This window comes from Betta splendens, chromosome 9 (genome assembly GCF_900634795.4).
Source record: "Betta splendens chromosome 9, fBetSpl5.4, whole genome shotgun sequence".
Taxonomy (NCBI): Eukaryota; Metazoa; Chordata; class Actinopteri; order Anabantiformes; family Osphronemidae; genus Betta; species Betta splendens.
In genome coordinates, this window is record NC_040889.2 from 19,110,728 (window position 1) to 19,138,451 (window position 27,724).

Genomic DNA, 27,724 nt, shown 5'->3' on the forward strand with positions numbered 1-27,724 from the left:
TTAAAAATTAGGAAATTATATGTATTTATTCTGTAAAAAAATTAAGTTAGAAAATCTTGAGGTACAGAAACATTGAGAAATGTACATTTTCTATTTCAGAAATACAAAAGGTAGAAATTAATCACAATGCAGTTACTAGAAAATACTTTTTGAAAAAACTATTTGCCAACACAATATTAGACATACAGCATTATTATCCAGAAGGTTAGTATTAATGTACTGTAGCAGCCCATCACAAATCAGTAATTAGTGCTTCCGCCTGCGACTTCATATTCTGCAGCATCTCCATCAGGAACATTGTGTTTTCTCCCTTGCATTCTTTGACCTTCTGAGGGATGAGCTCCAGGTACCTTCCTCTGCCAAGCTCCAGCAGCGTCTCAGCATCCTCCACCAGCCTCACAGCTCGCTGGTCCGTCCAGCCCAGAGTCACTGTCTGGAAGGAGTGCGTCTCCAGGGCTCTGATCAGGCCATGGGCGCCGCCGCCACCGCCGGCCTGCGTGTAGCCGCGCACGCCCGTCTCCCGGAGATAAGCAGCGATGACGTGGGCAAGCAGCACGGACCCAGCCTCCAGCAGCGGGAGGTTAAAGGTCGCGGTCACGCTGCTTGTCAGGGCACAGTCTCCAACCTGCGCGCTGCGGAGCAGCACTTCCCTCTGATCAGCCGTGAAGACCAGATCCAGCGCCGTGCGACCGCCCTGGTCCGTCTGCTGCAGAAGAACCGAGCCTTAAGACAGAGGAGAACGGGATCAGATCCATCTATCCCTTAATACAGCAATGACATCACACCTCAAGCCTCGCAGACCACAATTTAGACATGTCCATGTAAATATACCTTCTGATAGGGGGGCATACACACCAAGAAATGCTCAACAAATGAATTCCGTCACTCATTCTTTTACTCATCGTGACTTCTGCTATTCATGTTTATGACCTGAAAACTGCCACTAAACACAGTCTGTGACAAGTTATAATTGTAATTTGAGACAACATTAGACAACATTCATCTCAGGTTTCAGTAAGTTGTAAAGCTGATAGAACCAGTGCAGCGTATCACTGAATGCTCCCTCACTACGAAATAAGACAGAAGAGTCTATTTTGGCAACACACACACGCACGCACGCACGCACGCACGCACGCACGCACACACAGCAGGGGCTCATAGTGAACAGCTGTTTTCCCAGCAGCCCTGAGAAGCAGCCGCAGCCTGTATCCGACTTCGGCACTAACTTCAGCTGACACGTCGCCCCAGCTGTGTAACTGGCGGGTCACTTTGTGTTTGGGTACCAGGCTCACGCGCTTAGTGACCTGTTACCTTTTTTAACGCAGTGTTAGCTCATCGCTATCGGCAGCAGCGGAGGTTGAACCTGCAGCTAACCTTGATTGCGAAATCTGAACGTTCCCAGTTGAGGTTTTGTACATGAGGGAGTCAGATCCTTTATGACGCCGCTGTATCAAGGCTTTTAGTTTCAGTAAAGCTCAGTACTGTTATTTTGGTGAAAGGAGCACATTAATTTTAAAAAGTCATACAATCAATACACATTTTTCTGCGGTAACCTTTACTTGAGCCTTTCAGCGCCGCTTCTCCGCTTTCACACCGAGAGCCGCCCCTGAATGCGGCGCTTTTCTTTCCCCGGCACAAAGTTATCACGGTGACTTTGCTCTCGACTCGTCTGCTTTGTCTTTTCCCACTGAAAACCATTTTCCTTTGTCGCGGGAGCCCGCGCACACTTAGTCTACGTGGAGCGAGTCGAGTCAAGTGTAAGCCCTTTGTTTGCTTTCAGATAGACCCACTTCTGTGGCAAACTGCTCTTGATGGCACTTGACTGTTCAACCTTGGCAACGCTGCTGCCACTTGTGAGCGAGTTTACGGCTCTGTGGAGGCTCGACGTGACACGCAGACGGCTGAAAGGCTGCTTGATACCACTGCCAGCAGTTGTTTCTCTTTTTGACAGACACTGTGGGGCTGAAGAAGGCACGGCGTGTTAAAGGAGGGACAACCGTGTGTGCGAGTGTGTGTGTGTGTGTGTGACATAAGCACTCGGTGAGCCTCCCAAATGACATTTCGACAAAGAGACTTGTTTTAAATTACACTGTCAAAGAAAAAAAAGTAGGTTAAAAATGTAACATTTTGAATTCTGAAATTGCTCTTCATCTCTCTGTCTGCAACAGAACTCACACTGTTTGCGGCGGTTATGAGATAATCGGTGAGAGCTCACGTAGCTGTTAGCGGGGAAGGTCAGCGCTCGTCTACCTTTTAGTGCTTCAAGCCTGAGTGGCAAAAACTCAATCTGCATAAATTGTGGCATTAATCTACATAAACTTTTACATAAGCAGGAAAATTTCAAATGCAGGGGTCAGGCGTCGGGGGCAGCAGTCAAGGACGTAAGAGCACAGATTTGATCAAAGTGGCCACGAGAGGAGGATGAGGGGGGAGGGGGGGAGAGACAGCGTCGAGGGGCGGGGTGAGAGGGAGAGCAAGGTTGTGTCATAATCAGGGATCTATAACAAGCCGCCCTGGCCAATATGCTCATCCACCGGGAGGGACCATAAGGTTCAGGGCCACCGGAACCACAATTCAAAGTAATGAGAAGCTCGTCAACATGCAGGTGAACTGTAAGTAATTGGGAGCGACGCGACGGAGCGCCGGTTCACTTTCTCCGCCGCTGCCGCGTCAACGCTGACAGACAGGCTCCTGAAAGCGAGCAGAGCCCCGGTGTGGGGAGGAGAAGGCCCCTGCAGCACGGCCCTGGGCTCAGCCTGCCTGAAACGCCTGCGTGACTGACTGCGCGGCTGCGTGTTTGATTGCAGATCTGTCTGCCTGTGAGCTACGGCGGCGGCGCGGCGCATTTGCATATTTACCCGCCCGACTTCCTGTCTTTCATTAGCGCCAGCCACCGCGTTGGCTTTTCTGGGATTTTGAATTTCCCTCCCTGCCTGTCGACGTGCGCTCCCGAATCTGACGCTCCGTATTATTTGTCGTAGGATAGGAACCGGAACGCGCCGACGTCCCAGCGCCGCAGGATCCAGATGTTACGGGACTGAAAACACTGAAAACCACTGCGTCTCACACACACACACACACACACACACACACACACACACACACACACACACACACACACACACACACAGTGCGAGGCCCTTTGGCCTTTAGAGGGCAGGCGAAGACAAGAAATATAAAAGTGAGAGTGGAGGAGGGGAAAAATTGGCGCAAAAAACAGGGAGGGAGGGAAGGAAAGAAAGATGCAGAGCTCCCTCCCCCTACGTCTCTCTCTCTCTCTCTCAGCCTCCAGTCTGAGGCAGAGGCAGACAAGCTGGGAAGCAGGCAGCTCCACAGCATGGTAAACATCCTCTCGCCCTCTCTCCTTCCCTATTGCTGAAACCAGGCAGGGCGACAGTGTGAACTGCAGCCAGAGGCACAGCATCACACGTCCCACGGGAGCTGCTAGCGAGCGACTCCTCCCACCGCATCAGGACAGGCCAGTGTCCTCAAAGCGGCCACGTCCAAGCGACGCTTTACTCTTACTTCCCACCTTGATCTTTGTATAGAGCAGTACATTAGGCAGTGGGTCGATGTCCAGCGTTAGAGAACATCACTGCATTCCTGCTGCTTTCTTTCCATTCTGAATGGGTGACAGCACCCAGTGAAGGCCCGCAGCCTCTGATGTCATCGGGTGCTGGGCTCTCGACCCAAACGCAGTCTGCACAGTTGCAGAATACAGTGTGGATAAAGCTGGATGTGCCAACACTGCAGCGACTCCAGCGGGTGGGGGCATCGGCTACCTGGCTCCTGATCACCAGTGGGCAATTAGCATCTTAATGAAAGTGGAGCTGAGTTAACTCTTAACGGACCCCTTGATTAAAATAAGGCAAACAGATGCTCTCTAGCTCAGGTCCAATAACACATCACCACCAATGTACTGTACAGGAGAAGGTCCAGTTCCCTACAGTATGATGCACAATTAACATGACTTCATACACATATGAAAAGCATTGAAGCACTGAATTGAGATCAAATAGAGCGCAATACATTAAAGGTCTGACTGGCCGTTTTTTCAAAATATATTACCTCGTTTTAACCTCAGTTTCAAGTGTATCTGTTTTCTATTCCCAATGTAATGTGCAAAAATAGAATATATTAAATATAGATGTAATTAGATGTTATAATACACGTGCAGATAACACAGGACAAACGTAGCTGCTCGTTGACATGACGATTGTTTTGTAAGTGTGAAAAAGCATCAGGCCATCACACATTACACACACACTGTACACACTCCTATAAAAAATACTAAAATGTTACTTTTGCAACTCTGATAACGTATCGTTGTCGGCTTTGTGTTTTCTTATTGCTTTAAATTGATATTTAACAGGACACAATTATAACTGAGATATATCTAATAGCCCTAAGTGGAGAGTTAAGTGATTTGAAACTCTGCCAATTGTTGCAGTCATATAAATACTTAACGTACTGTGACATTTCACCGCACACTACACCTCCATTAGACGTGAAAAGCAGAGCGTCCATTCATAACGCTGTTAGAATCCATAGCTCTGCTGTGAGAACCACATGGCCTCGTTCAGCGGACCTAGAAGCTGAGAGGAGCTGGAGCTGGTCTTTCCAGAGCGACGTGCATGCAGCGGGGTTTAGCTTTACCTTCAGTGTCTTCATTCACACCGCGTGAACCACGAGACCAGAGTTCAAGCCCGGCCATTGTCGACTCCTTGCTAATGAATTCAAAATAATTACAAACGCTTCTCGTGCCGGCGTTTTCCATGGACGCGCTTTTATCCATTTCAACGACTGAACTCCTTCCTGTTGTCTGTGAACGCTTTCATATAAAAGGGTGAAGAGAAGGGAGCACCGCCACTTCACACCCGTACGATTGTATGATGATTTAAGTTCAGGGCTGGGACACTGAGGCAGAGAACGATCCTCATTTACAACAAGACAACATCATCACAGGCCTGCGTCCATGATGGAGCCTCACAAAAGGAACGTCCTAAACCTTGTAACTCAGCTTTGTTTGTGAATGGAAGGAGCCTGCTTCAACACAAGTTCACCGTTCTTATTATAATGGAGCCCCTGCAAATAAGTGAATGGAACTGCTTTAGTGGCCGTGCCCTTACAGTGGCTCCAGGTGGCCTTCATGCTCGCTAAACGCTGTAGCAGCTCAGCAGGGGGGCGAAAAAGAGCAGGATGTGTGTGTTTGTGCTTCACAAAAAGGTGGCGCTGGGTACAAGTAGGCCGCGAGACACCTCTGTCTGTCTATTCTCACAGGCCCTCATCTGTAGAAAACACAAACACACACACAGGCTTTATCTGAAAGTGGGTCTCACCCTCCTCTTGAAGCACTGGGAAGAACAAGCGGGGAGGCTGTGGGATCGAGCTCCAGACTTAATCCTGGCAACCACCCCAAAGACGCAGAAAGAAAGGTGGTGGTGGTGGTTGGGGGTTGGGGGGGGGGGTGGTAGCGAGAGACAGGCGGCAGGAAAAGACGAGAACGAAGACGAATCTAGTTGGAAAACTCCCACCGAGGGAAGTCCTTGAAATACAGCCTGGAGAAACCTGCAGCCGTAACATCAACACACCCGAATAAATCACGCGCTCCCAACACAGCCGCACCTTTAATAGCACGAGTGCTCGGCTCCTCGCAGTTGCCAGTTCAGGACCTACAGGGAAATAAGAGCCGAGCGGAATGAACTTTCTTCCTCGCGCCGACGAGAGGAGGCCCGAGTGTGTCTGCGGCGCTACTCCTGCGTGTGTGTGTGTGTGTGTGTGTGTGTGGGGGGGGGGGGACAGAGACAAACCACGGCTGACTCCGGCGCTCCGAGGGGACCGTGTGTTTCCTGTGCCACTGAGCAAATGACATTTTTCTGCTCCACAAACACTTGTTCGCGCTGGGATCTGCTGGGACCGCGGGACGGAGGTGGGCTCGGAGCGGGAGCGCGTGCAACATATGTACGAAGGGAAGGTTCAGCCGCGCCGGAACCTGGACGGAGCATCGAAACACACACACACATACCTGAAAGGTTCTCTTTGCTAGTATATATTTGCTTTACTCTTCAAGCAGCTACAGTAAAGAAGACAGTGTGTGTGTGTGTGTGTGTTTGTCTGTGTGTGTGTGTGTGTGTGTGTGTGTGTGTGTTTACAAGTGGAGGGAGGCTCGCTGTGCTTACTAACACGGTGGGCTCTATTCAGAGGACGCCATCAGCGATTACAGTCACAGGGCAGAGTGGTGACAGCTTAAAGGCTCTGTTCTTTATTTCTCCACCCCCTTTTGCTCACTGACACGCCTCCTCAGTGCGTGTGTGTGTGTGGGGTGTGCGTGTGTGTGTGTGCCAGCTCTGAGCTGCAAAGCTCCGGGTCATTTTCCATTCCAATCAGGGGTACCAGCTGCCCTGGCCACCCCGCAAAATTTAAACACTCCTACCAGCTGAGGAAGGGGCACAAGGAGCACACACACACACACACACACACACACACACACACACACACACACACACACACACACACACACACACACACACACACACATCCTTGTACTTACGTACAAGTGAGGACCTCTATTGACACAATGCCTTCCCTAGCCCCTTACCCTAATCCTAACCATTACAAGTAAAGGCAGACGTCTAACCCGTGCTCTAATCTGATAATCTGAACCAAAACTCAATTTTAACCTTAGCCCTAAAATCGCATCTTAACCCTCAAACAGGCCTTCGAAGAAGCGAGGAACGGCGTAAATGTCCTCACTGTGGTAGGAAAGTACGTTTTTTGGTTCTCACTTCGACGCGCACACACACATTGAGATTCAGGGAGCCGTTTGTGTCTGCATACATATACACCAACATATACTGTATAGCCAAGGACACATCTATAGCACATGAAACCAAGCCAAATACAACGCACACCTGCATGCACACACACTTATACGTGGGGTCATGCGGGGCAGCCTTGGGCAATGGAGGAGGGGGAAGGAGGGCAGACTCAGCCTTGCCCTCAGCCATGGCATTCTTTTCTTGCCAGCTTCATAAGCCTGTAGGGACTGAGGTAGAGAGAGTGGAGGGGGGGGATCCATCTACCCCTCCCCTCCCCACCCAACACACACACACACACACACACACACACACACACACACACACACACACACACACACACACACACACACACACACACACACACACACACACACACACACACACACACACACACAGGCCTCCAAGCAGACAGGCTTACAAAGGGGTGAGATCACTCCCAAGTAAAAGCTTTGTTGGTGTGCCAGTGTCAGTGTTGCCCTCTCTGGCCTACAGAAACCTTGGCAACTAGGTCCAGGCTGTCTGTTGGAAACAACTAGGACAACAGGGTGAATGCCTCCGTGAGAAATATAGTTTCAGGAGATGCAGGCACTCGGAAGAATAAAACCACGGGAATGTAATAAATAAGATGGGAGGAAATGCATGTGGCCCACTAGCCTGTTTTACTACCATGGGACGATGCAAAGAGTCTCTTTGGCCAAAATGTAAAAAGCAGCTGATGTATGGCTGTTGGAAATGCAGCCACAAGCACAAAAGTCCTGCTTGAGTTTCAAGGAAAAACTGGAATGAGCAACATCAAGATGTTGAGGGTAACTAAGCGTGAAGTATCCTGAAGCCAAAACTTTCCACATTAACAGACCGGACTTAAAAGATCTAAAATGAAATGACGAAGCCTATCGACGGTGTCCATGGCAACCAGCTGGAGCATGGAAAAGAAGAATCAGACGGGACCGTATGACCTGGAGTCAAGAGGACCACCTCCTCGCCAGATCCCTGCTGAAGCCTTTAGACGAGCCACACGAGGAAACAGCAAACAGTCGGGAGAAAACAGAAGTAGGATGAGGAAGCCTGCAGGTGTTTCAGAACGCGACTGTTCTGCTGGGCCCCTGTGAGCAGACCTGGCCCAGACAGCAGGCCAGACGTCTGCTGCAGACACACACACACACACACACACACACACACACACACACACACACACACACACACACACACACACACACACACACACACACACACACACACACACACACACACACACACACACACACACACACACACACATACACACACACTAATACAGATAGCTGCTTCCACGCCTGACCTCTTTTAATTTGGAGGAAGCGAGAGAGAGAGGGAAAGAAAAAGCTGTGCTCTCTTGTTTCCTCTCCGGGACTAAACAATCCCAGTCTAATTTATTTTTTGAGGACAGAATATGTACGTGTGTTAATGGGGAAGTCGAATCAAATTAACTATAATTAGTCAAAGTGAGAAGTGAGCGGAGGCAGAGGTACGTAACATGGGAGACTTGTTTGACGCCAGGAAGCGGCTCCTCTCCCCACAAACACACGTCAAGTACATTTCCTTTCGCTCCCACGGCTGCACCATTTCTCCCTGGGAGCCAACACACGACACGCTCACCTCAACCGGCCTGAGCTCAGGCTGTATGTGGCACCGAACTAGTTTCTACCGGGTTTCTACCTGCGTATAATTCCACTTTTACAGTGTGCGGATTGTGTCTCCTCTAATCTGATCGAAAGGACATTTACAGAGAGGTTACGATTTGATCTGATTGGACAAGACGATCATAGGAGGAGTTGCTAGAGGCAAAGGGTGACAAGGTATAACTGACAGACTACCACTACTACCACTACTACCACTATCACTACTACTACTACTACTACTACGCTCTCGTCTTGTAATTGTGCAGCAGGTACATAATGTTTCATCCTGAAATCACACTAGGACAAGACACTATTCACAGCTTTAAAATTTTACTTCCTTGCTGTAAACAAAAGTACGTTTGATTTGACCAATCGTACTGAGGAGAACGACCGACCTTAAGACATATGTCGAGAATATGGCACCAAAATAATAAACAGCAACCTGGAACGAACATTTACTGCAACAGTTTTGAATTCTTTCTGACATCCTGAATTTAAATATACAGTATTAGCCAAAGAGGCCCTCATTACTTACCTCCATGTTGCAGTAGCATTTTGGCGATGTCCATGTATCCGTTTAGCAAGGCATCGTGCAGCGGACTGACTCCTCCCACCTGGCTGTTAAGCACGGGCGCAGGGTGATGACGTAGCAGAGCCTGCACACACGCAGTGCTGCCGTGATTACACGCTTCGTGCAGAGGCGTCCACCCTGCATGGTCTACAAACAGAAAAGGGATATATACATGTCCCAACGTTACTATAGGAACTGACAAGAGAACTTTATTCACCATAGTTTGAATCTAAGTTAGGTTTTTTTCAGGATTATGTAATTGCATTGAGGTTTAAACTATCATTCTTATCTACCTCAAATAAAATACATAGAAAGGATTAGGATCTTTTCATGCATTACAGGGTTTAGACTTAATGAAAACAGTCAGGAATCGATTATCCTGAAGGGGAAAAGAAACTCCCACTTGGAGAATATCAAGTAAAGAACATTTGTTTTGTCTGGCATGAAAAAGGGTACGAGTGAAAATGCTCAGCCTCGCTTAATATGGGCCTCGCGTTGGGAGACACATGCAAGCTGGCAGCGGTAATTTTACCATTTTGCCCACAGTTCTGGACATCACATATTTTTGGACATCACCTCTCGCACGAGCCCTCCTGCTGAGATGCAAGCTAATTTAGGCTGCAATAAAGGGCGATCACAAAATTGGAGAAACCTTTGAAACAGCTCAACATTTCCATAAAAGGAGGGCAAGTCATTATATTTGACCTAAAGGGACAAAAGAAAGTCACTCTGAAATATCAAAAGGCATTGAATTCACTTAGCGAAGTGACCGTAAATCTATAAATCGGAGCTTCCTAACGCATCCTGCTCCTCCTAGACACACCCTTTACATTTTAGCTAAAGGTTAACCTCAATGATGACGCACGTGCGCTCCTATTTCTTCATGCCTCTCACCGCCCCCCCCCCGCACATGTTAATCGCTCTTCGAGACCAGAGAGCAGTGAGTGAAGTGGGATGACGGTGGTTACAGGGTAAAGCGGAAAAAAAAGAAAAGTCTTACCTTTAACGTTGACGTCCGTGCCAGGAAGCGCCAGGATCTGAAGCACCGTTTCCACTTGGTTCCTCTTGCAAGCTCGGTGGAGGAGGGTCTCTCCTTCGACCAGGACACACACACACACACACATGCACACACACACACACGAAGGACAAACACATCCAAAAGAAAAAAGAGGCGGAAGAGACAAAAGAAAATCCAAAATTAGGGTGTGTCCGATGTCCTGCCCATTGTCCCCCTTCATATGGTGAACAAACCAATAAAATACCACAGAAATGTCCTGACCTAAAAAAAAAAAAAGAAAAAAAAGTACGACCCGCCAATCAGGATGCGATTTAAGCTAAGTGATGAGAAAAGGGAGAAATCCTGTGAAAATAAAATCTAAGATTGAGAGTTGGGCTAATTCGCGTCGCTACTTCGCTCTCGTGTCCCCATTTACCGACCAAGCCCCACAAAGTTAACGTCGGGGCAGTTGGCGAGTGAATGGCTGTGGCGCTGGGAAAGCAGGGCTGCTTCCTGTCTGCTCGTCCCTACATTGTTACTCGGGAGGAAGTTATGGTAGACAGCCCACGCACAAAGCCTCGGAAGGGATTCTCCACACACCCAGTGTTCAAAAGCTCCGCTGGGCACTGCCACTGTCGCCACGTGATATTTAATAAGCAAACTAGCAGTGAACGGGGACGAGGGAAAAGAACTCCAGAGGATCCCATTCCCACTTTTAAACACAATTTTCTTCCCCCTTTTCCCCTTTTTCCTCATCTTCGCCCCGTCCCTCACTTTTTCCTGATACAATAGTAAATCAGGAATACATTATCGGGCCAGAGCCCCCTCTTTTCATGTATGGGTGAACTTCAGAGGGAAGTTAAAGGCCAAGCATGAGTGGCTTTGTGCTTGCCAGTATAATACAGGACTGCAAAGCCCGTAATAAATGCTTTACTAGCTCTCCCCAGGACGCCACGTCTGTACAGGGGCTTCACTTCAGCGCACACAGAGCACAGTCTGGGGCGAGAGGAGGAGGAGGAGAGAGGAAGCAGGATGGAGGGGAGGAAGAAGAAGCAGCACGGGAGAGCGTGAAAGGGGGTTTCTTGCATTTCAAAGTGTGTAGGGAAAATATTGAAAATGCTGGATCCTATTCATCCATTCAAGAATTCCTTTCTTCCAGGAGGGGTCTTTGAGGACGCAGGAGACGCATCTGAGGCCATTTGCGGCTAGAGAAGAGGTTGAAGAGTGGAGGGTGGGGGGGCAGTAATGGAAATGGAAGAATGTTTATCAAATGAAACCTTGGATTGATGAAAAAAGCTTGGATTCTCAGTCTAATTTTACATTTACAACAGACAGTTTGTATACAAATCACCTTCTATCAACTCTCAAGATCATCAAGTATTAGCATAGTTTTTGAGCAGCCACTTAGAAAGGCAAATGAAGTGATCTGTACTGTATATTGCAGACCACTATGACACAAAATGACACAACACCTCCTGTACTATTCTGTCGCAGTGTGTTTCCAATCTGAGAACAGAAGCTTCACCATAAAACAGTAACTGCAGTCGTCGTGCAGCATATTCAACCTGAGTGGAGTCCAATCCGGGCGGCACGGTGGTGCGGTGGGTAGCACTGTCGCCTCACAGCAAGAAGGTTCTGGGTTCGATTCCCGGAGGCGGACCTGGTGCCTTTCTGTGTGGAGTTTGCACGTTCTCCCCGTGTTTGCGTGGGTTCTCTCCGGGTTCTCCGGCTTCCTCCCACGGTCCAAAGACGTGCATTAGGTTGATTGGCTTCTCTCCATTGCCCGTAGGTGTGAGTGTGTGTGCGAATGGTTGTGTGTCTATGTGTTGCCCTGCGATGGACTGGCGACCCATCCAGGGTGTACCCTGCCTCTCGCCCGTAGCCAGCTGGGATAGGCTCCAGCACCCCCGTGACCCCGCACTAGGGAGTAAGCGGTTAAGAAAATGGATGGATGGAGTCCAATCCAAACTCCGGTCCCTAATGAATACGCGGGGCCGCGGGGCACGTCGGTGTTCTACACGGGCTGCTCCTCTATTACCGGGCTCCAAAACGCTGTGATTAAACACCCATTCCACTACACCCCATGTGTACACATGCTCGCAAATGCCAGGGCCAATCCACGCACAGTTAAATCACTTTAATGGCTCCAATTTGGACACAACGCCTCTATTATAGGGGTAATTGCACGCTCAGCATTTACAAGCACGGAAAGGATAAATCCGCCTGTCCTTTTCTATAAATCCCCCGTTTCACACTTTAATAGAAAAGTTAAATGTATGTGCTGCTCTTTACGCCCCTCTGTCTGCTAGCTACACTCCCGTAAAGCGGCGCTCGGCCCAGCGATCGCAGCGCCGAAACGCCGCTGGAAGCCCATATCATCGCTATTTGTCGGGAACGTGTCAGAAGGCGATTCCGTGCCAGTCTCTGGATGCATTTAGGCTTATTTGGGGGCTACCGCTCCTGCTGGCCCCGAGAGCGACGGCGGCGCATTATTACCCCAACTCAACTGTGCTTAAAAAAGCAAAAAAAGATTTTACTGGTCTTGAAGTGACATCATTTAAAATTCCACAAGTGATGATTTGAACGCGGGAATACGTTGGGCTGGAGGTGGCAGCAGTTTATGTAAAACCACTTATATGTACTATGTACAATTTCCTACTTTTATTTAATAAGTCACTAATACCAATACTGATGCGGTTCGCCTCTTGTTCACTTGGGCCGACTAATCAGGCTGAGGTCCAACTACTAAAGGGCAGTGATAGATAATCTGTGTTCAGGTATGTACTTCACCTCTCAAGTCCATGAAATGGCCAGAAAAACTGATCTAGAGTCAGCAAAGAGTTTAGTATAGTCCTGTAAGAGTGAAGAAGCAAAGCTACAATTCATGCTGGATAAAGTTGATTTCTGTAGATTGACAAGAGTTGTACTCTGTGAATTATGCTGCGTGAATGATGACTTCAACTGTGCTTCAGGACTGACACAGAGCTAAAAGCCCACCAATTTCATACAATGAAAAGCCGGCAGTGGTTCTTGTTTAACACTCTACATGCGATTTATTCAGGCTGATTTAAATTGAAATCTCTGCAGAGCTTCCAGAAGCAAACACGGGGCTGAAAGAGAGGAGTTCATCCCAAATCCCTCAACCCCTCTCCGCTGCTGTGACAAAGATACCGAGGGCTCCGGGAGGCAAGGCAGAAGTTCCAAAGGAAGGAAGAACAGAATATATGAGACAGAAAGCGAGCTTACACATGTGGGTGAATAAACCTCTAAGAGGAGGAGAGGAAGGCAGGGAGCGAGAATAGGATGGGATGAGAGGGCGAGAGGGGAGGATGCTGTGCCGATGGTTCATCAAAAATTAATGCCGACCGCATCGGTATAGAGATCACGTAGTGGAAAAACAACACATGCCAACAGCCTTGAGTCTCCCGCCTCAGCCCTGCCTCTCCTTTACCCTCCACCCCTCCTTCGCCGCAGCACAGGGCCTTTCTGATCAGGTGGAGGTGGGGGATATGAGCTCTGACACCTTCAGGAGTTCACACAGAGTGCCATGCCTCTAATTGCAGGAAGTTCCACCAGTGCAGCCGCTGTGTATCTGCGGCGCTGTCCTAATTGCTGCATTTGATATTCCTAAAATGGAGATCTGAGGCACAGTGTGCGTACTAATATGTGTTATTGTTGTGTGCGCGAAACCTATTATTTCTGTCCGAACCAACATTTATTTACCTATGACTTGAAAAAAGGTGAATAAGACATGAGGAAAACAAGACGTGGCATCGAATTTCAATGTGGAACAAGTGGAGGACGATGTGCGATACAGAGGTGGTGATACGCCACCGACTTTGTGTTAGTCTGACTTTATGCAGCCGAGTTGCCCCTTTAAGCAAGACCGGCCCCATGCGAGTCAATCACTCACCCCGTGCGTTAGGCACTCGTCATTAAACTCAAAGTGATGACAGAGCTACCGTGTCTCTCTTTACTGATGACCCAGTGCAGTGCATCAGTCCATTAAAAGTCAGATCCTTGCAATTTTAGGCTATACGGTTAAGCAGTGTGTGTGTGTGTGTGTGTGTGTGTGTGTGTGTGTGTGTGTGTGTGTGTGTGTGTGTGTGTGTGTCATACCTGCTGTGTTGACTCTGTTCAAACCTCTCGGGAGGTTCTCTTTCTCCGGATTTGTCGTATTCACCAAGGAGCTCTGAATTCTGTGTGGAGACAAAGAGCGTAGTTACAGAAAGAAAAGAGTATATACACACACAAACACACACACACACATACACATATGTGTGTATAAATAAATATATACACACCAACTCTATAGGAAAATACCCATAATTCTCATAAACAAGTCAAATGTGTCAACAGCTGACCATTAGAGCCTGACAGTGAGTAGACCCAGTGGTACAGAAAGTGGAATGGACATCACTGTGCTGTGAAAAGTGCCATTAGCAAATGAATCCCTCATGGCGCTGTATCGTATATGAAATCTGACAATACAGTATCTGTCAAATCCCCACTGTGTTGGCCACACACGCGCACTTCACACACACAATCCTCCTATTCCCGTCTCCAAAGCACTTTTCCTCCCACTTAACGCCTCAAACGCAGAGACGGAGAATTCGATGTGAGCAGGCACATTAGGAGGAATAACTAGTAAAAGAAAGTGAAGCCTCTTCAAAGTGGTGGCGTGCTAATAGCTGTGGGCTGTCACTAGTCCTGCGAGCGGGTACGGGAGATCTGCCTGCGCGGAGCCTGACAGGTGTCTTGTGTGTATACGGGCGTGCGTGCACGTGCGCGTGCGTGCACGTGCGCGGCGGAGCAGGCTGCCATCCGTATTACAGGGAAGAGGCTTGTTCCCTGGTAATTGGCTTGTTCAGAAGCCAGGAAGGAGCTCCCAGCAGTGAGGGGGGGGGGTGGAAACACACGTCCTGTCACGCTGCTTGTTATTAGCGGGGACAAGGCTGTGAAAAGACGAGCTCCGTGCGCAGCCGCGGAACCGGCCCGTGGAACCCGGAACCCTCGTAGGCCCAGCATCAAGAACCAGCAACGCGACGCTACTCCCTGAAACGGCCTCAGTTCCGATAAAAGTTCACACAAAACAAGCACCCTACACGTGTGCAAAGTCGAACGTTAGCACGGCTGATGAATCTACAGGCTTTTCTTAAATCCGGATGTTCTTCCGGGCTAAAGCAATGACCGGGCCAAATGCTTTGAGCAGGCGAGAGCAACGCGCGGAGCTCGATTAAGCCGGCGGAGGAACAGCCTCCGTTTAATTACAGCTTCCCTTCTGCTAGCGGCACTCGCTGCCGCGCAGACGGGTGGGAGGCGCCAACCAGCCACCTCAACGGTCTGTCAATCAGCCGTCCCGTCAGCCTGGGAGGCCTTGGACGCCGGCCCCCGACGCCGGGCGCTCTGCGGGCGCAGAAGGAGCGCACGCTCGGCTCCTCGCAGCATCGCTGCATTCAGTCACAGTGACGGAGCAGAGAGGAACAGCAGACAGAGGGGTCGCGTACAGTGGCTCAACCTTCGAGATGCTGCGGAGCTTTTGACAAGTTTGTGAAAACCACAGTCATATATATACAGACATGTGGCGTGGCGTGTCTTGTGGTTATTATTGGGGCTGCTTTATGGCTGTGTGCTTTCAAAGTGTGCCTATAACTAATTCCTCTTTTATATACCGATTTCTTGAGTCAAAGACTTAAAGCATTACCGAGTCGCAACAACAGGAACTGTACTGACAATGCTTGAAGACTGTGTCAGCCTCAGAAACGCTTCAGCATTAAGATGCGTTAATTGATTACGAGGCTCTATCACTGAAAACGTGCAGAATTCAAGCGTGAATAATAAGGAAATAAGATTTCCTTTTGGTTTCTGTTCACAATTTATCACAGACTTTGTCATTTTGATTTCATTCTTTCTTTTGGGGTCAAATGATTTCACGTGCCCCTTAGCACTTCTTTATCTCCCCCGTACAGATGGCATTCCTTGTTTTATTTAGTTCTTCTCATGTCGGCGGCTAAATAAACTAAGGCTGAGGCCGAGAGTGCGGAGTCGAGCGCAGGAGGAGAGGAGCGGAGAGTGAATCTGGCCACTGCGTGAACCAGTAGCCTTCGCATGAACCTGCTCCCTGGTGGCGCTTGCCCTTCTCCAGGCCAAATACCTGCTGGTGGAGCAGCAGATGTCTGATACGGGCTATTAGACGGGGGGTGGGAATGGGGCGGGGGGCGGTATATATAGGAGGGAATATCGGAGTAGAGGGGTGAAGTCTGGTGGTCGTATGGGAAGACACAAAGGCCTGATGGGACGTCCTGCTCCATATTTGGCTTGCTCTTCAAACCAGACTGAGCAGTGTGTGTGTTTGTGTGTGTGAGTGTGTGTGTGTGGGGGAGGGGGGGTCTAACCTCCCTTTGCACCCCTCCTGTCAGCAAGCACACACTGATAGGATCCGAGATGGGCACGGCCCATCACATGCCAACTCCTCACGCTCCGTCTGACCTCCAGTTGCCTCTCTCCGGTTTCCCCTCAATCCATCCACTCATACATCCATGACCCCCCCCCGCCACACACACACACACACACACACACACACACACACACACACACACACACACACACACACACACACACACACACACTGATCCCCTCTCCAGGTGTTCCTTTGTTCTCTTTGCAACAGATTTCGAGTCTGTACATTTTCGCCTATTTGACTTGTGCTGCCTACATTAAAATGAATGGGAGGAAGCCTGGCAGCGAACACAGAGTGGAATGCTGCTTGAATATGTCTGAAATACCCTGAAAGGCTGAAACAGGTAATTCAACTGGATGGCAGAAAATGGTTTCAGTAACAGATCGGCTACACCCTCCTTTTTTCTACACTGTCAAACTTTGCAAGTGCCCACATCAGGACATAACAACACAACATTTTAAGAAATAACAAAATTCCTAATATCTCTAGAAGAAACTTTATTTTTGTACCTGCAGCTGGAATCCTGGCTGCTGTATCCGGTCTTGGGGTGAAGTCCCCTGGGACTCTGGGCCAAATGTCCCAAAGCTGGCAGGTAGGACTGCACCTTTACAAAAGTCACACACAGTCGCACAATATTTAGACAATGATTGTCTGTGGGGGTGGTAACACCAGCAGTGAGCGAGAGCCAGATGTTGTCCTGCAACATAATATCACCGATAGACCTCATCAGCAGGGTCCGTCTCCGTAGCACACAGCTGTAATGTAACCTGTAACAACTTTGCCACCAGGTTAACTAATGCAAAACGTCTGAAAGTGTCTCTTTATTATTATTATATTATATACTATATAATATATGTATACTACTATATTATTATATTACAGTGTTAAATGTTGCTGTAGCTAAAATGAACCATGTTATTCGTAGCATCATCATTGTGGTGTTGTAATTAAATCAGTTAAAGTAGTGAGCACTCTTACCATTTTCCTTAAAGAGAGAGGCTCATCACCCACAGTGAATCCATTTCTGCAGCAGAGATTCCGGAATATAGCATCGGTCATCACCAGTTTAAGCCTGCCAGAGGAAATCCTGACAAGGACCTCCTCCAGAACCACTGGAGACACATCTGGAGGAGACAATAAGCATAATAGTTTCATAAGGATGAAGAATAAGCAATATAACTTATTATGTAACTGAATGCTGTAATTACAGCAATGTTTACTCCGCACCATGACTGATAAGGGCAAAGTACTCTGCCAGGTCTTTAAGACCCTTTTCCACCAGGCTCTGGTTCAGTCGGAGGTGTTGCTGACACCAGAACTCCACCAGGACAGACAGGTGGCCCACTAGAATGTCTGCCAAGTGCAGATCATGCTTCTCTTCCTTGTCGGTGTAGTCCTACAGTGGAGATGAACAACCACCAAAGGTTTGCTGTTGTAACCCAACTGTCAACGTCGTGTTATGTTACATACAGCATTTACCTGTTTAGCAGCCTGTACCAAGAGCTGGGTTAGTTGTTTCACAGCACGGGACAACAGGGTGGAGCGTTCCCACACAGTCCAGAAAGTCCCATTCAGCAAAGACCCCGATGCTGACGTCTGAGAACATCCTCTCGCCTGAGGAGGCGTTCCATCTCTGAGCCAAACAAAGGCAGAGGTGGAGGAGGGAACGAGAAAGTAACTAATCTGCACAATTAATATGGAGAGTATTACTGATTGACTGCTTGAATCGCAGCAAATGTGAAGGAGTGTGAGGCTCTGCGAGAATCTCTCATGCAAGAAAGATGAGGTTCTGTTCTTACGCGGCCGAGACAGAATGCAGCTCCCCCTGGAAGATCTGCAGGGAAAATGCCAGGATGTCACTATGGAAACGCAACAACGTCGGCAGGGCTGGTCCAGGAAGCGCGTGGCAAGTGACTTCACTCGACAGGCAGTAACTGAAGGAGTCGATACACATTACTAATGGCGACAATTTGTGAGGAAACATACATGTACTGCGGCGTGCGGCGATGTTTACCTGATGGCTGTCTCCAGAAAGGGCCACACCCCCGCCTTACACCGAGGACACTGCAACAGCTTGGTGAAATATTTTCTTACTGCGTTGGAGGCCAGCCAGGGAGAGTTGTTGATGAGCAGGTTACACATGACCTGCTGGAGACGTCTAAGGAAGACTGACGTGGCATTTCCCTTATATATAACAAACACAGTACAGTGACACCGACCTGGTTGGGATATTAAAAGCCACACTAAAAATATCTTCAGACAGCAAGAGCTGCCATTATACCAGAGACTTTGTAAAGACCTTTTCCCAGAAGTGGTTAATTTGAATTGATTGGCTGAATTCAATGACCCAGATCAGAGGAAAAAGCCACAAAGGCCGTTCCAAATTAAGAAATGTTACTTAACATGTTCTATTCTTATATACGGTAGCTCCTGGAGCTTGTGCAGCACCATGGGGCGATTCTGCTCTCTGATAATGATGGTCCTACCTGCTGTGCATATTCTAAGAGGGAGCTCAAGTACGGCAGTGGTGGGAGCACACCAGGGAATCCTGCACTCCTGATAGAGTCCAGGGCTTCAGTGAAGAGGCCGCACTCTATCATAGTGCCAACATTGCTGAAGTCGGTTTCCGTTGCCTAGAGGAATGGAAGAACAATGATGAAATGTTCGAGGCGTATTGAGAGGAGGAGAAATAACGGCACTCAAACAGATGGATGGCAAAAGGGGGAGAGACGGGCGAGGCCAGAAGGCTAATGGAAATAGGAAGTGAACGGGCATCGGAGGTTCCTGGGGGTCGTTCCTGGCTGTCACATATTGGCAAACAGCATATGGACTCAAAAAGTGCGGCAGGAAAATACATGAGCACTTATAATAGCAATCTGATGTAGATCCACTTGGGTAAGGTATGGACAGGACAGTGGAGGCTACTGTTAATGGGCCTGCCAATCAAAACTCTCAGATCAGCTGACAGTGGTGGTTAAATATGTGACCCCAGTATGATGCGCTCTCGCTCTACGTGTCGCTTTCCATTGAAATGTATGACATGGAGAAAATTGAATGACCCGATATTCTTGATGAAACCATTATTTCAGAGATGTGTAGCAGTGATCACTGCAGGCTGTGAGTGTGTGTGTGTGTGTGTGTGTGTGTGTGTGTGTGTGGGTCTACCTGTGACTGAGGGCAGTAAGGGTCACGGTAACACAGAAAATCAAGGAAGCACATTCTGGGCCGGCCCTGGAAAAAAAGGCCGCCAACATTGTCACACACGAGGACTACCGGTAATCATTAAATGAGCACAGGATACTGTGGTTCTGTGTGTCTGCGCTTGCATTTGACACAACCCACAAATATGCACACACCTCATGTTTGATGACATAGTCCCTGAGCTCGGCCTCCAGATTAGAGAAGCCAACGCTGGCATTAATGGCCTTTGTCTCTGCTGGATGCTCCTCCCTTTTACTGAAGTTCATTCCCACCGGAGTGTTCTGTCAGACAAAAGCCAGACTTTTAGAATTTTCCAAGCCTGTGCTTATAATCTGTTATAGATAAACCCTCAGAAGTAAAATGAATCAGCTTTAGGACTTGAGTACAGGTTGGACCGTATACTGTACTGTTTGGAGTACAGTATACCTACTAACTAGTGGCTAATGTCATAATTAGTCTTACCCCAAAGAGGTGCTGGACGATGTGGCTCACAGGGTAGCAAGGTGCACTGTGGCCTTTTAGGTTCTCTGTGACAGGTTTAGCCATGATGTGAGTGATAGCGGCATTAGAGGGAGGTGGGTAGTGGTAAACTTTGGCCCTGCCTGCTTTAAGCAGCCTGCAAACCATGAAAGAGTTATTACTTTATTATACCGTTGAACCCTCAGTCATACATGGATGGAGGGACTTCCGATCAAGTATTTGTATGCGTCACCGTTTGAACATGGCTCTGCGTGTGGGCTCTTGGACCATGAGGATGACCCTCCAGTCCTGGAAGGCCCCCCTTAGTCTCCCAGTCGCCACCTTTTCCCTCCATTGCCTGACGGGGTGGAAGGCAGCGGTGGAACCTGTGGAAATGGCCACCTCATAGGGTTCCTCTGCAAGCCAGGAGCCGTTCTTAACGCTGTCTGTCACATAGTCCGGAGTCAAAACCCATTTACCTGGTGGGAGGAGGCACCAGTGGTTGCACAGAGGAAAACAGGTTCAAGTGTCAGGAGCAGCTCAACTAGATCAGATGCACCAATACTCTACAGCAATATAGTGCTTCACCAAAATTGTGTTTAGAACCTGACTCACCTGCAGCACAGGCTGCCAAAAACTTCTCGCTGGGCAAGATATGAGGGACTATGAGATGTGTGCAGGCGTGCTGATAGACCTGCAAGACAGTCACCAAATGCGCATGTAGACAACAAATATCACAAGACAAATACGTTCAACTGGTTATTTGGATGAACGAGTGGGCGATGATGTTGCAATTCAAACTCAAGAACACACCTATGTTCAGTGTTACATTAGCAGCATATTACATTACAGTGGAATCATTAAGATAAACTCAATTTTGATCGTAGGACTCCAAACATTTAAACTTTTGGTGCATGTTATTTCCCATGTCTTCTACTTACTGAGCCACCCGCGTACTTCGCACCCAGCTGCTGGATTCCCTGAACCACAACCCTCTTCTTTTCGTGCTTCTTGATCCCAGAGATCTGGAAAACACGTTTGCCGTCCTCCATGCTGAAGACGAAACTAAACAAAGGCAAAACGTAGTGCAAGGTAATTTCGTTGGAAGCCACGCTGCACTTCCTGTTTGACAACACATGATCGTTTCAATTCACTTGAGACAAACAAAAGACATTCCTTAGTACAGTTTAGGCCGTTTAAACTAATGCCCACAACGTGCGTCTACTGCGACTTCCAGCACTTTGAATACCTATTCCCAGACTTTAACCATCATATCTGTGTCTTGGCTGCTATTCTCTCATCACACATTCAAATCCCCACTGTGTGACAAACCATCTAAGTCAATATGTACCTTTGCTATTACTCCGATACTGACTCTGCGCCACCGCCGTTAACGGGCGCGCCAAAACCCTGGCACTGGCATTCAGCAACGTGACCGGCTAAGTGGCATATTATTCATATTTTTTTTACTAATGTAGATGCTTCGTCCAAAACATGTTCAACCCGTCGCAGACATTTTCCAGATGATTCAGCTCATCAGTGCTCATAATCATTCACTATATGCTCGGATCCTTACGCGAGTTCACCATTCAAGCGCCCTGTGTTGACAGTGTGACGCACCGCTTACTGTTTTTGGAACGGGGGGGAGGCGCTTCTAACACCGACTTACTTTGTGCATATTAGCGACTATAAGACAATGTTATTTTTGGATAAAACATACAGCAGCATAGTTAGTAGAGATTGTAAATGACATGTTTTAAACTGTGATTGTAAAGCTAGTATGCGTCCGTCACCGTGGATGCATCTCCCCTGTTTCCTTCGTCACTTGGTCTCTTCCACAGGGCGGAAGTTTTAGGGAGCTGCTTCCAGGTTGTTGTCACGGACGCTTACGCTTCCCGGAAATAACCAAAACAGCTCTCTACATGTTACACCAACTGGATGACGGAAATATTTCGTAAAATGATGTAACAATGATCACTTCGCGGCTGATACGTGATAATATCACACGTGATCAGCGCCGCTCCCGCATAGTCTTAGCTTTCAGTCGCACTGATTTATCTTAGGTACGTGTTGCCATAGTTTCTGCTCAGTGACTGGTTTGCAGTTTGTTGCTGCTATAAATGTCAGCAGCAAGTGGCTGCAAATGTCTTTGGTCTCGCTGCCTGTGGATGATAACATTTAATCCAAAGGCGAATGTAAAGGAAGAAACAGGTAAGACACACAAACACTCAACACACGTGTTGTCCCCGAGTGACAACAAGCCAGGTGTGTGTGTGTGTGTGTGTGTGTGTGTGTGTGTGTGTGTGTGTGTGTGTGTGTGTGTGTGTGTGTGTGTGTGTGTGTGTGTGTGTGTGTGTGTGTAAGGTGTCTGGTCACATGGTCCGTGTCTTCAGACACCCAAGGTCTCACTGCTGCTTCTGTAAACAGTAAGATTAACTCCCGAAGACGGACTACTCCTTTGGAAATTGTCAACCTTTTATAACTCAAGCATAATTGTAATATAGAATTCATAAAACATTTGATGATCAGTTAATTAATTAGTGACAATGTTCAAATTATGTAATAAACTGAATCATTATGCCATTTTTTTCAGTTTCAGAAATTGTTTTTTATTTTTTCACTTTCTATAAATTGTTCTCTCATTAATAACATTATTGTACAGTAAATGCTTATTATTATTCATTATTAAATATGATTTCTTTATGTGCTGGTTTTCTGCCTTGCTCCCTGAAATGCAAAACATGACAAACCTTTTTAGTCAATTAGCTGCACTTAACCAGAAGTACAATTATATACAGTAAGATAAATAAGCAATAGTCATTTTTTTTATCTATTTGCCAAATACATCAAGCAGCTGTGTGCTTCTGTTGCTGTGTGACACTTCCTTTTTTTCAAACGTCTGTTTACAATAAAATGTATGTAAATGTTTATTAAGATGGTACTTCAATGCCACAGAATGAGGATTATTATTCCAACAACTATCAGGATTACTGTAAATCATGTAGTATTCATTTTCTCATTACCTCTATCAAGGCAATGCTGTTGTTACAATGTTCAGCCAAGTCAGAATCATCTTTCACTTCACATATTTCCCTGTGGTAAATGTAAAAAGTGAGAAATACATTTTAACAATATTAGAGTCTCCTAAGTTTGGCAGAAATGTCACTAATATCAGCTCTGATGAGATTAAAGTCCACCACTACGTCAAGCGAACAGGAGAGAATCAGCTGCTCTCCTTTCTCCTGGGCACATATAAGATCTTCGACTGTGCAACTATTTAATTTATCATGTTTTCCTCACAGCACACAGTACCAGTTAGGTGCCCGCTTTAAAACAATGTTGACTTTAACTTGACATGCTCTAAGTGGCTTTAAAGCAGCAGCCCGGGGGACATGCTGCTAAATATTTCAGGACAAACTCATTACTGAAAATGGGCCTGTGCGTTAGCCTAGCCGGGGTAGACAGGCAGCATCAAGAGAGATAGGACAGTGATGTGTGTGTGTGTGTGTGTGTGTGTGTGTGTGTGTGTGTGTGTGTGTGTGTGGCTGTGTTCTTTCCCCTGCTCTAATAGGTGTGGAGTCGATGTCTCAGTGCCTGGCCCAGTCGTCCCTGTTGCAACACAATGAAACACACAAGGGCTCCTCCAACATCTGCTTTGTAAAGAGCTAATGACAAGACAATGGAGACTGGATGATTTCAAATATACTACTAATGAGGCCCTGTGTGCATGCTGGAGAAGCCTGACACACATACACACTCAGATGTACATGCTCATGCTTAAGATAACAGATGATACGCAGTCAGACCAGGAGGTAGACACCCAGCAGACATATAGTGCACACTCTGTCCATCTGTCTCTCATACCCATAAAGAGAAGTAGGGTGTTTTAAGCATAATTCACAATCTCTCTCTCTCTCTCTCTCTCTCTCTGTCTCACACACACTCACACACACACTGTCTGGCTCACTCTATATAATTACAATGTAGAGTTCCTAATCCGTGGATTGAAAATCCCCTTCCCTTTCAGCGGTGACTGTGTACGGACTTCTTCTCAGACAGTGGCGCAGAGGGAGCGTGATGATGAGGGGAAACAGTAAGAGTGAAGAAGGGAGGGAGAAATAATAAACGACCAGCTTAACTGGCGAGGCTGTCAGCAGAAGAAAATAATATTTGTCCAGCTGGACAGGCCTCCCTTTGTGCAGGCTAAATGAATGTTGAGCTTTCTGTCCGCCCTGTCAGTGAGAGTGGCACAGACGGCGGGCGGCGGCGCGGCGGCTGGCGGAGCGAGTGCGCGGAGCTGTTGGGAGTTTGACAGGGATTATTAAAATCAGAGCGGATGATGAGGAACGGGGCGAGAGGTGGAGTGTGAGAACGCCAAATTGACACAGACACTCTCCATTACCTTCCGCCGGACCTGTGGTGATGACAATGTTGATATGAGACCCGGCAACGCGGCACTCGCACGGGATTGGCTGTTAGCATGTGCGCTAAGCACCGCGGGGGGGCCCTCAGTTCTGTGAGAGACGTAAGGAGATGAGTTGTTTATTTAAAGCCTGGAGTGAAGAGCATCTCACCTCATTGTTTATTTATTTGCTCTACCCCCCGACCCCCCCAGTGGTAGTGTCAGTAGGTGGAGACTGAGCCAATGCATTTTGATCAGGGCTCCTCCTGAAAGCAATGATTTGTGAAGCAAAGGGACAGATGATGAGCGTCCTCCTGCTTCAGGTGTTTCAGGTGCGATTGATTCGTGCCTCCTAATAAGAGTCTTGTTTGAGGAAATTTCAAATTACCACCCGCCTGCGTGTGTGTGTGAGGGCGTCCATCGTGGCTCGCTCCTTGACAGACAGCTGTGATAATAAGGCTCCAGATTACACCTGACACTGTTGATTTAATCCTGACACCAGCGTTGCCTTTTGCCTCGCTCCGATCCAGTAACCGCTGCGTGTCATGAAGCTTGTTTAACGCCGCCCGTCTCTCTCCGACTGCCTCCAGGCTCCGGGCGGGATGGAGTGGCCGGCGGACCTCCCCGACGACTGCGCCTTCGTGGAGCTGCCGGCTCCGGCGGTTTGCAGTGAGCTGGACCTCGAACACCTTCTGAAAAGCACAGAGGAGAAGCTCAACCTCAATGCCAGCAGGTCAGTTGGTACCGAGCGCATCGACCCTTCATTCTGAGCTCCGTGACATCAAAGCCAGAATCAAATGGAGCACCGTCCCAGCTGACGGAGAGAGAATCTGCGACGGTGGTTTGTGATGTGGCATAAACATTTCTGTCGGAGGTCGTCAGGTGATTGGCAGCAAGCAGAATGCAACATAATGCACAATTTAATATGAGAACACAACACTGAGACAGTGGAGTAAACGTTAAACAGAGTCTCTGACAAAACACAATTAATGTTTCATGTTTGTGTTGATGTATTTTATTACTTCTCGCACACTTTTCGCGTGCGTTATGAAGTTGTTTTCCGTTCGGTGCGAGGATTACGAGCGGGAAGGAGGTGAGAAAACAAACCCGCGTCCTTTTTATGCTGATTGTGAGCAGAATCAGGAGAAACGGAGGCAGAGCCTCTGACGGAGGGAAAACATCACTCAGAGCTGCATAAATCCTGTACGGTTCATGTAAAATGATGGGATTTAGGAGAAAAGCCTGATCTCACCTGTGTCAGGCTTTGAACAGTAGAGGCTGCCTGAAAAACGCATCGGCGCTTTCAGCAGACACGTACTTCGGCTCCGCTCTCGCCCATAGGTGTGAATGTGTGAGTGTGTGTCTGTGTATGTGGCCCTGCGATGGATGAACCCGCCTCCCAACTAATGCCACGCTTAACAGCACTTACAGTGGACATATAGGTGTAGGGAAGGTTTCTATACAGACACACACACACACACACACACACACACACACACACACACACACACACACACACACACACACACACACACTCTCCTGTTTATGAGATCACATACAGTAATATTACCGTACTGCACAAACATCTGATCCTCACAAATAATGTTGGTGTGGTTATTTCGAAGGCTGCAGTTCGTGATTCTAAGCAAATATATTGCATTATTACACTGAATACTGCAACAGAAATATATAAATACACGTAAAAAGGAATGACGCCTCAAACAGCAGCACAGTCTATGCTCATATAATAAATCAACACCTCACTGGTGTAAGAAAATACTGTAGTCTGTAGTGATGATGCCGAGGCAAGACTCATTCATGCTGATTTAATTTATTAATTACCAGGAAAATAATACTGTCCCAGTGTATTGTGAAAGAAAATCTTAAATTAGATTTTTTTTCTTTCTGTTCCCCATCGGCGAAAATGACAGACCTGTGTCAATAATGGCAGACAGGTACAGTTGGCGAGCACAAATAGATTGATAAAGAGAGAGACATGGGGATAAGAGAAGAAAAAGAGAAATCTATATTTCAGGTCTTTTATCGTTTGTGGCGTTGTGAGGCTGAGGGCAGATGATGAAGGACAGGCTAAATGTAGCAAGTGAACAAAGCCTCACTCTGGCACCATTAGTGTCTGGGACTCATCCCTTCCTCACTCTGTCTCTCTCCGTGTCCCTCCCCTTCCTTCTCTTTCTTTCCTTCCTCCTTCTAAATGGGAACATAATAATTGAAGATTCCACATCTTGAAACGAAACCCCTTGGGTAGGTAATTCAAGGCTTATTACCGAAGGCCGGGCCATTTTTCTGCTTTCTAAGCATTAAAGGGTTATTTTGTGTTCCTACAGATGGGAGAAGGATAACCATTATGAGAACAAAGCGCCCAGATAATGGAGAATGGGGCTAAAAATAAGGCAATCCTCCTCTCGCCGTGGGGAACCACTGGTCAGTATCTCTGGCAGGCTTTAGCTAACTTCCCCCAGAGTATTTCAGGGCATCCCTTTCACTGTTGGGACACATCCAGGCAAATGAGATCCCGCCGGGCCTCCCCTCGACCAGGGTGGGCTGCAACGCAGACACACCTTAACAGGAGCACACCTAGCGCTCACCCGCCCGCTGCGTAAATGACTTATCGGTGTCTGGGACAAATTACAGGAAGGAGCGCGGGGGAAAGGGAAGCCGCCCGCACCCGTGAAGGACTCCAGCCTGTTTATGGGTCAAAGTGACTGGCCTGCTCTCGCTTCTCAGATGTCAGAGATTTGCCAAAGAGCTGCCCCCCTAATTGAATGAGATTAAGATAGGCTGACAACGGAGCCGGCGGCCCCCAAATTGAAACGCTGTAATCCATTAGTTTTCATCAGATGGGACAGTGGCGCGCTGCAGGGCCGGGCGGGGGGTGGCGGGCCACCAGGAAGAGACCCCTAATGAAGTGTCAGCGCGGGCCGACGCCGGCGCGGCAAATGGCCCCCACTGGTCGCCTGCCAATCTCCATCAGTGCGCGGCATCGGCGGTTTTTAAATGCGATTCTGGGAGCGCGGCGGCGCCCCCGGTGGGCGGGGCCTAAAGTCGGCCCCGCGGCCCGGAGCGTGTCCGGCCGGGTTCCCGTCCATTGAGCAAAAACACTGAGGCGCAGTGCTCGCTGTTCAGCTGCGGGTGACACG

The 27,724-nt window shown here is 48.0% G+C and overlaps 2 protein-coding genes across 8 annotated transcripts in view; one reads left to right on the top strand and one right to left on the bottom strand.

Annotated features, from left to right (window-relative positions):
* Window positions 1-7: 7 nt before the first annotated feature.
* On the bottom strand, window positions 8-21,758 carry slf1 (SMC5-SMC6 complex localization factor 1). Of its 3 annotated transcripts, none has more exons than XM_029162384.3 (18): window positions 21,741-21,758; window positions 21,106-21,229; window positions 20,780-20,858; window positions 20,418-20,643; window positions 20,168-20,321; window positions 19,861-19,986; window positions 19,670-19,735; window positions 18,991-19,137; window positions 18,519-18,688; window positions 18,304-18,438; window positions 17,984-18,137; window positions 17,732-17,900; window positions 17,483-17,628; window positions 17,014-17,108; window positions 14,164-14,243; window positions 10,048-10,140; window positions 9,012-9,194; window positions 8-723 (listed from the first exon to the last, which is right to left on the bottom strand). In XM_029162384.3, the coding sequence occupies exons 2-18, from the start codon at window positions 21,214-21,216 to the stop codon at window positions 233-235; spliced, it is 2,625 nt and encodes an 874-aa protein (XP_029018217.1). In that variant the 5' UTR covers window positions 21,217-21,229; window positions 21,741-21,758; the 3' UTR covers window positions 8-232. The 3 variants fall into 3 exon arrangements, with proteins under 3 accessions (XP_029018217.1, XP_029018215.1, XP_029018216.1); XM_029162382.3 differs by lacking the exon at window positions 21,741-21,758 and adding an exon at window positions 21,516-21,738; XM_029162383.3 differs by lacking the exon at window positions 21,741-21,758 and adding an exon at window positions 21,516-21,738 and having other exon boundaries at window positions 21,106-21,286.
* Window positions 21,759-21,928: 170 nt separating this feature from the next.
* The window catches only part of kiaa0825 (KIAA0825 ortholog), an 86,486-nt gene continuing 80,690 nt past the window's right edge, over window positions 21,929-27,724 (top strand). For all 5 annotated transcript variants that reach the window (XR_003786961.3, XR_005898169.2, XM_029162638.3 and 2 more), the window contains exons 1-2: window positions 21,929-22,375; window positions 25,157-25,299. Coding sequence is in view for 3 of the 5 variants with exons in the window: in XM_029162638.3 (XP_029018471.1) it covers window positions 25,169-25,299 (131 nt within the window). In the remaining 2 variants the exon portion in view is untranslated. The remainder of the gene's footprint in view (window positions 22,376-25,156; window positions 25,300-27,724) is intronic.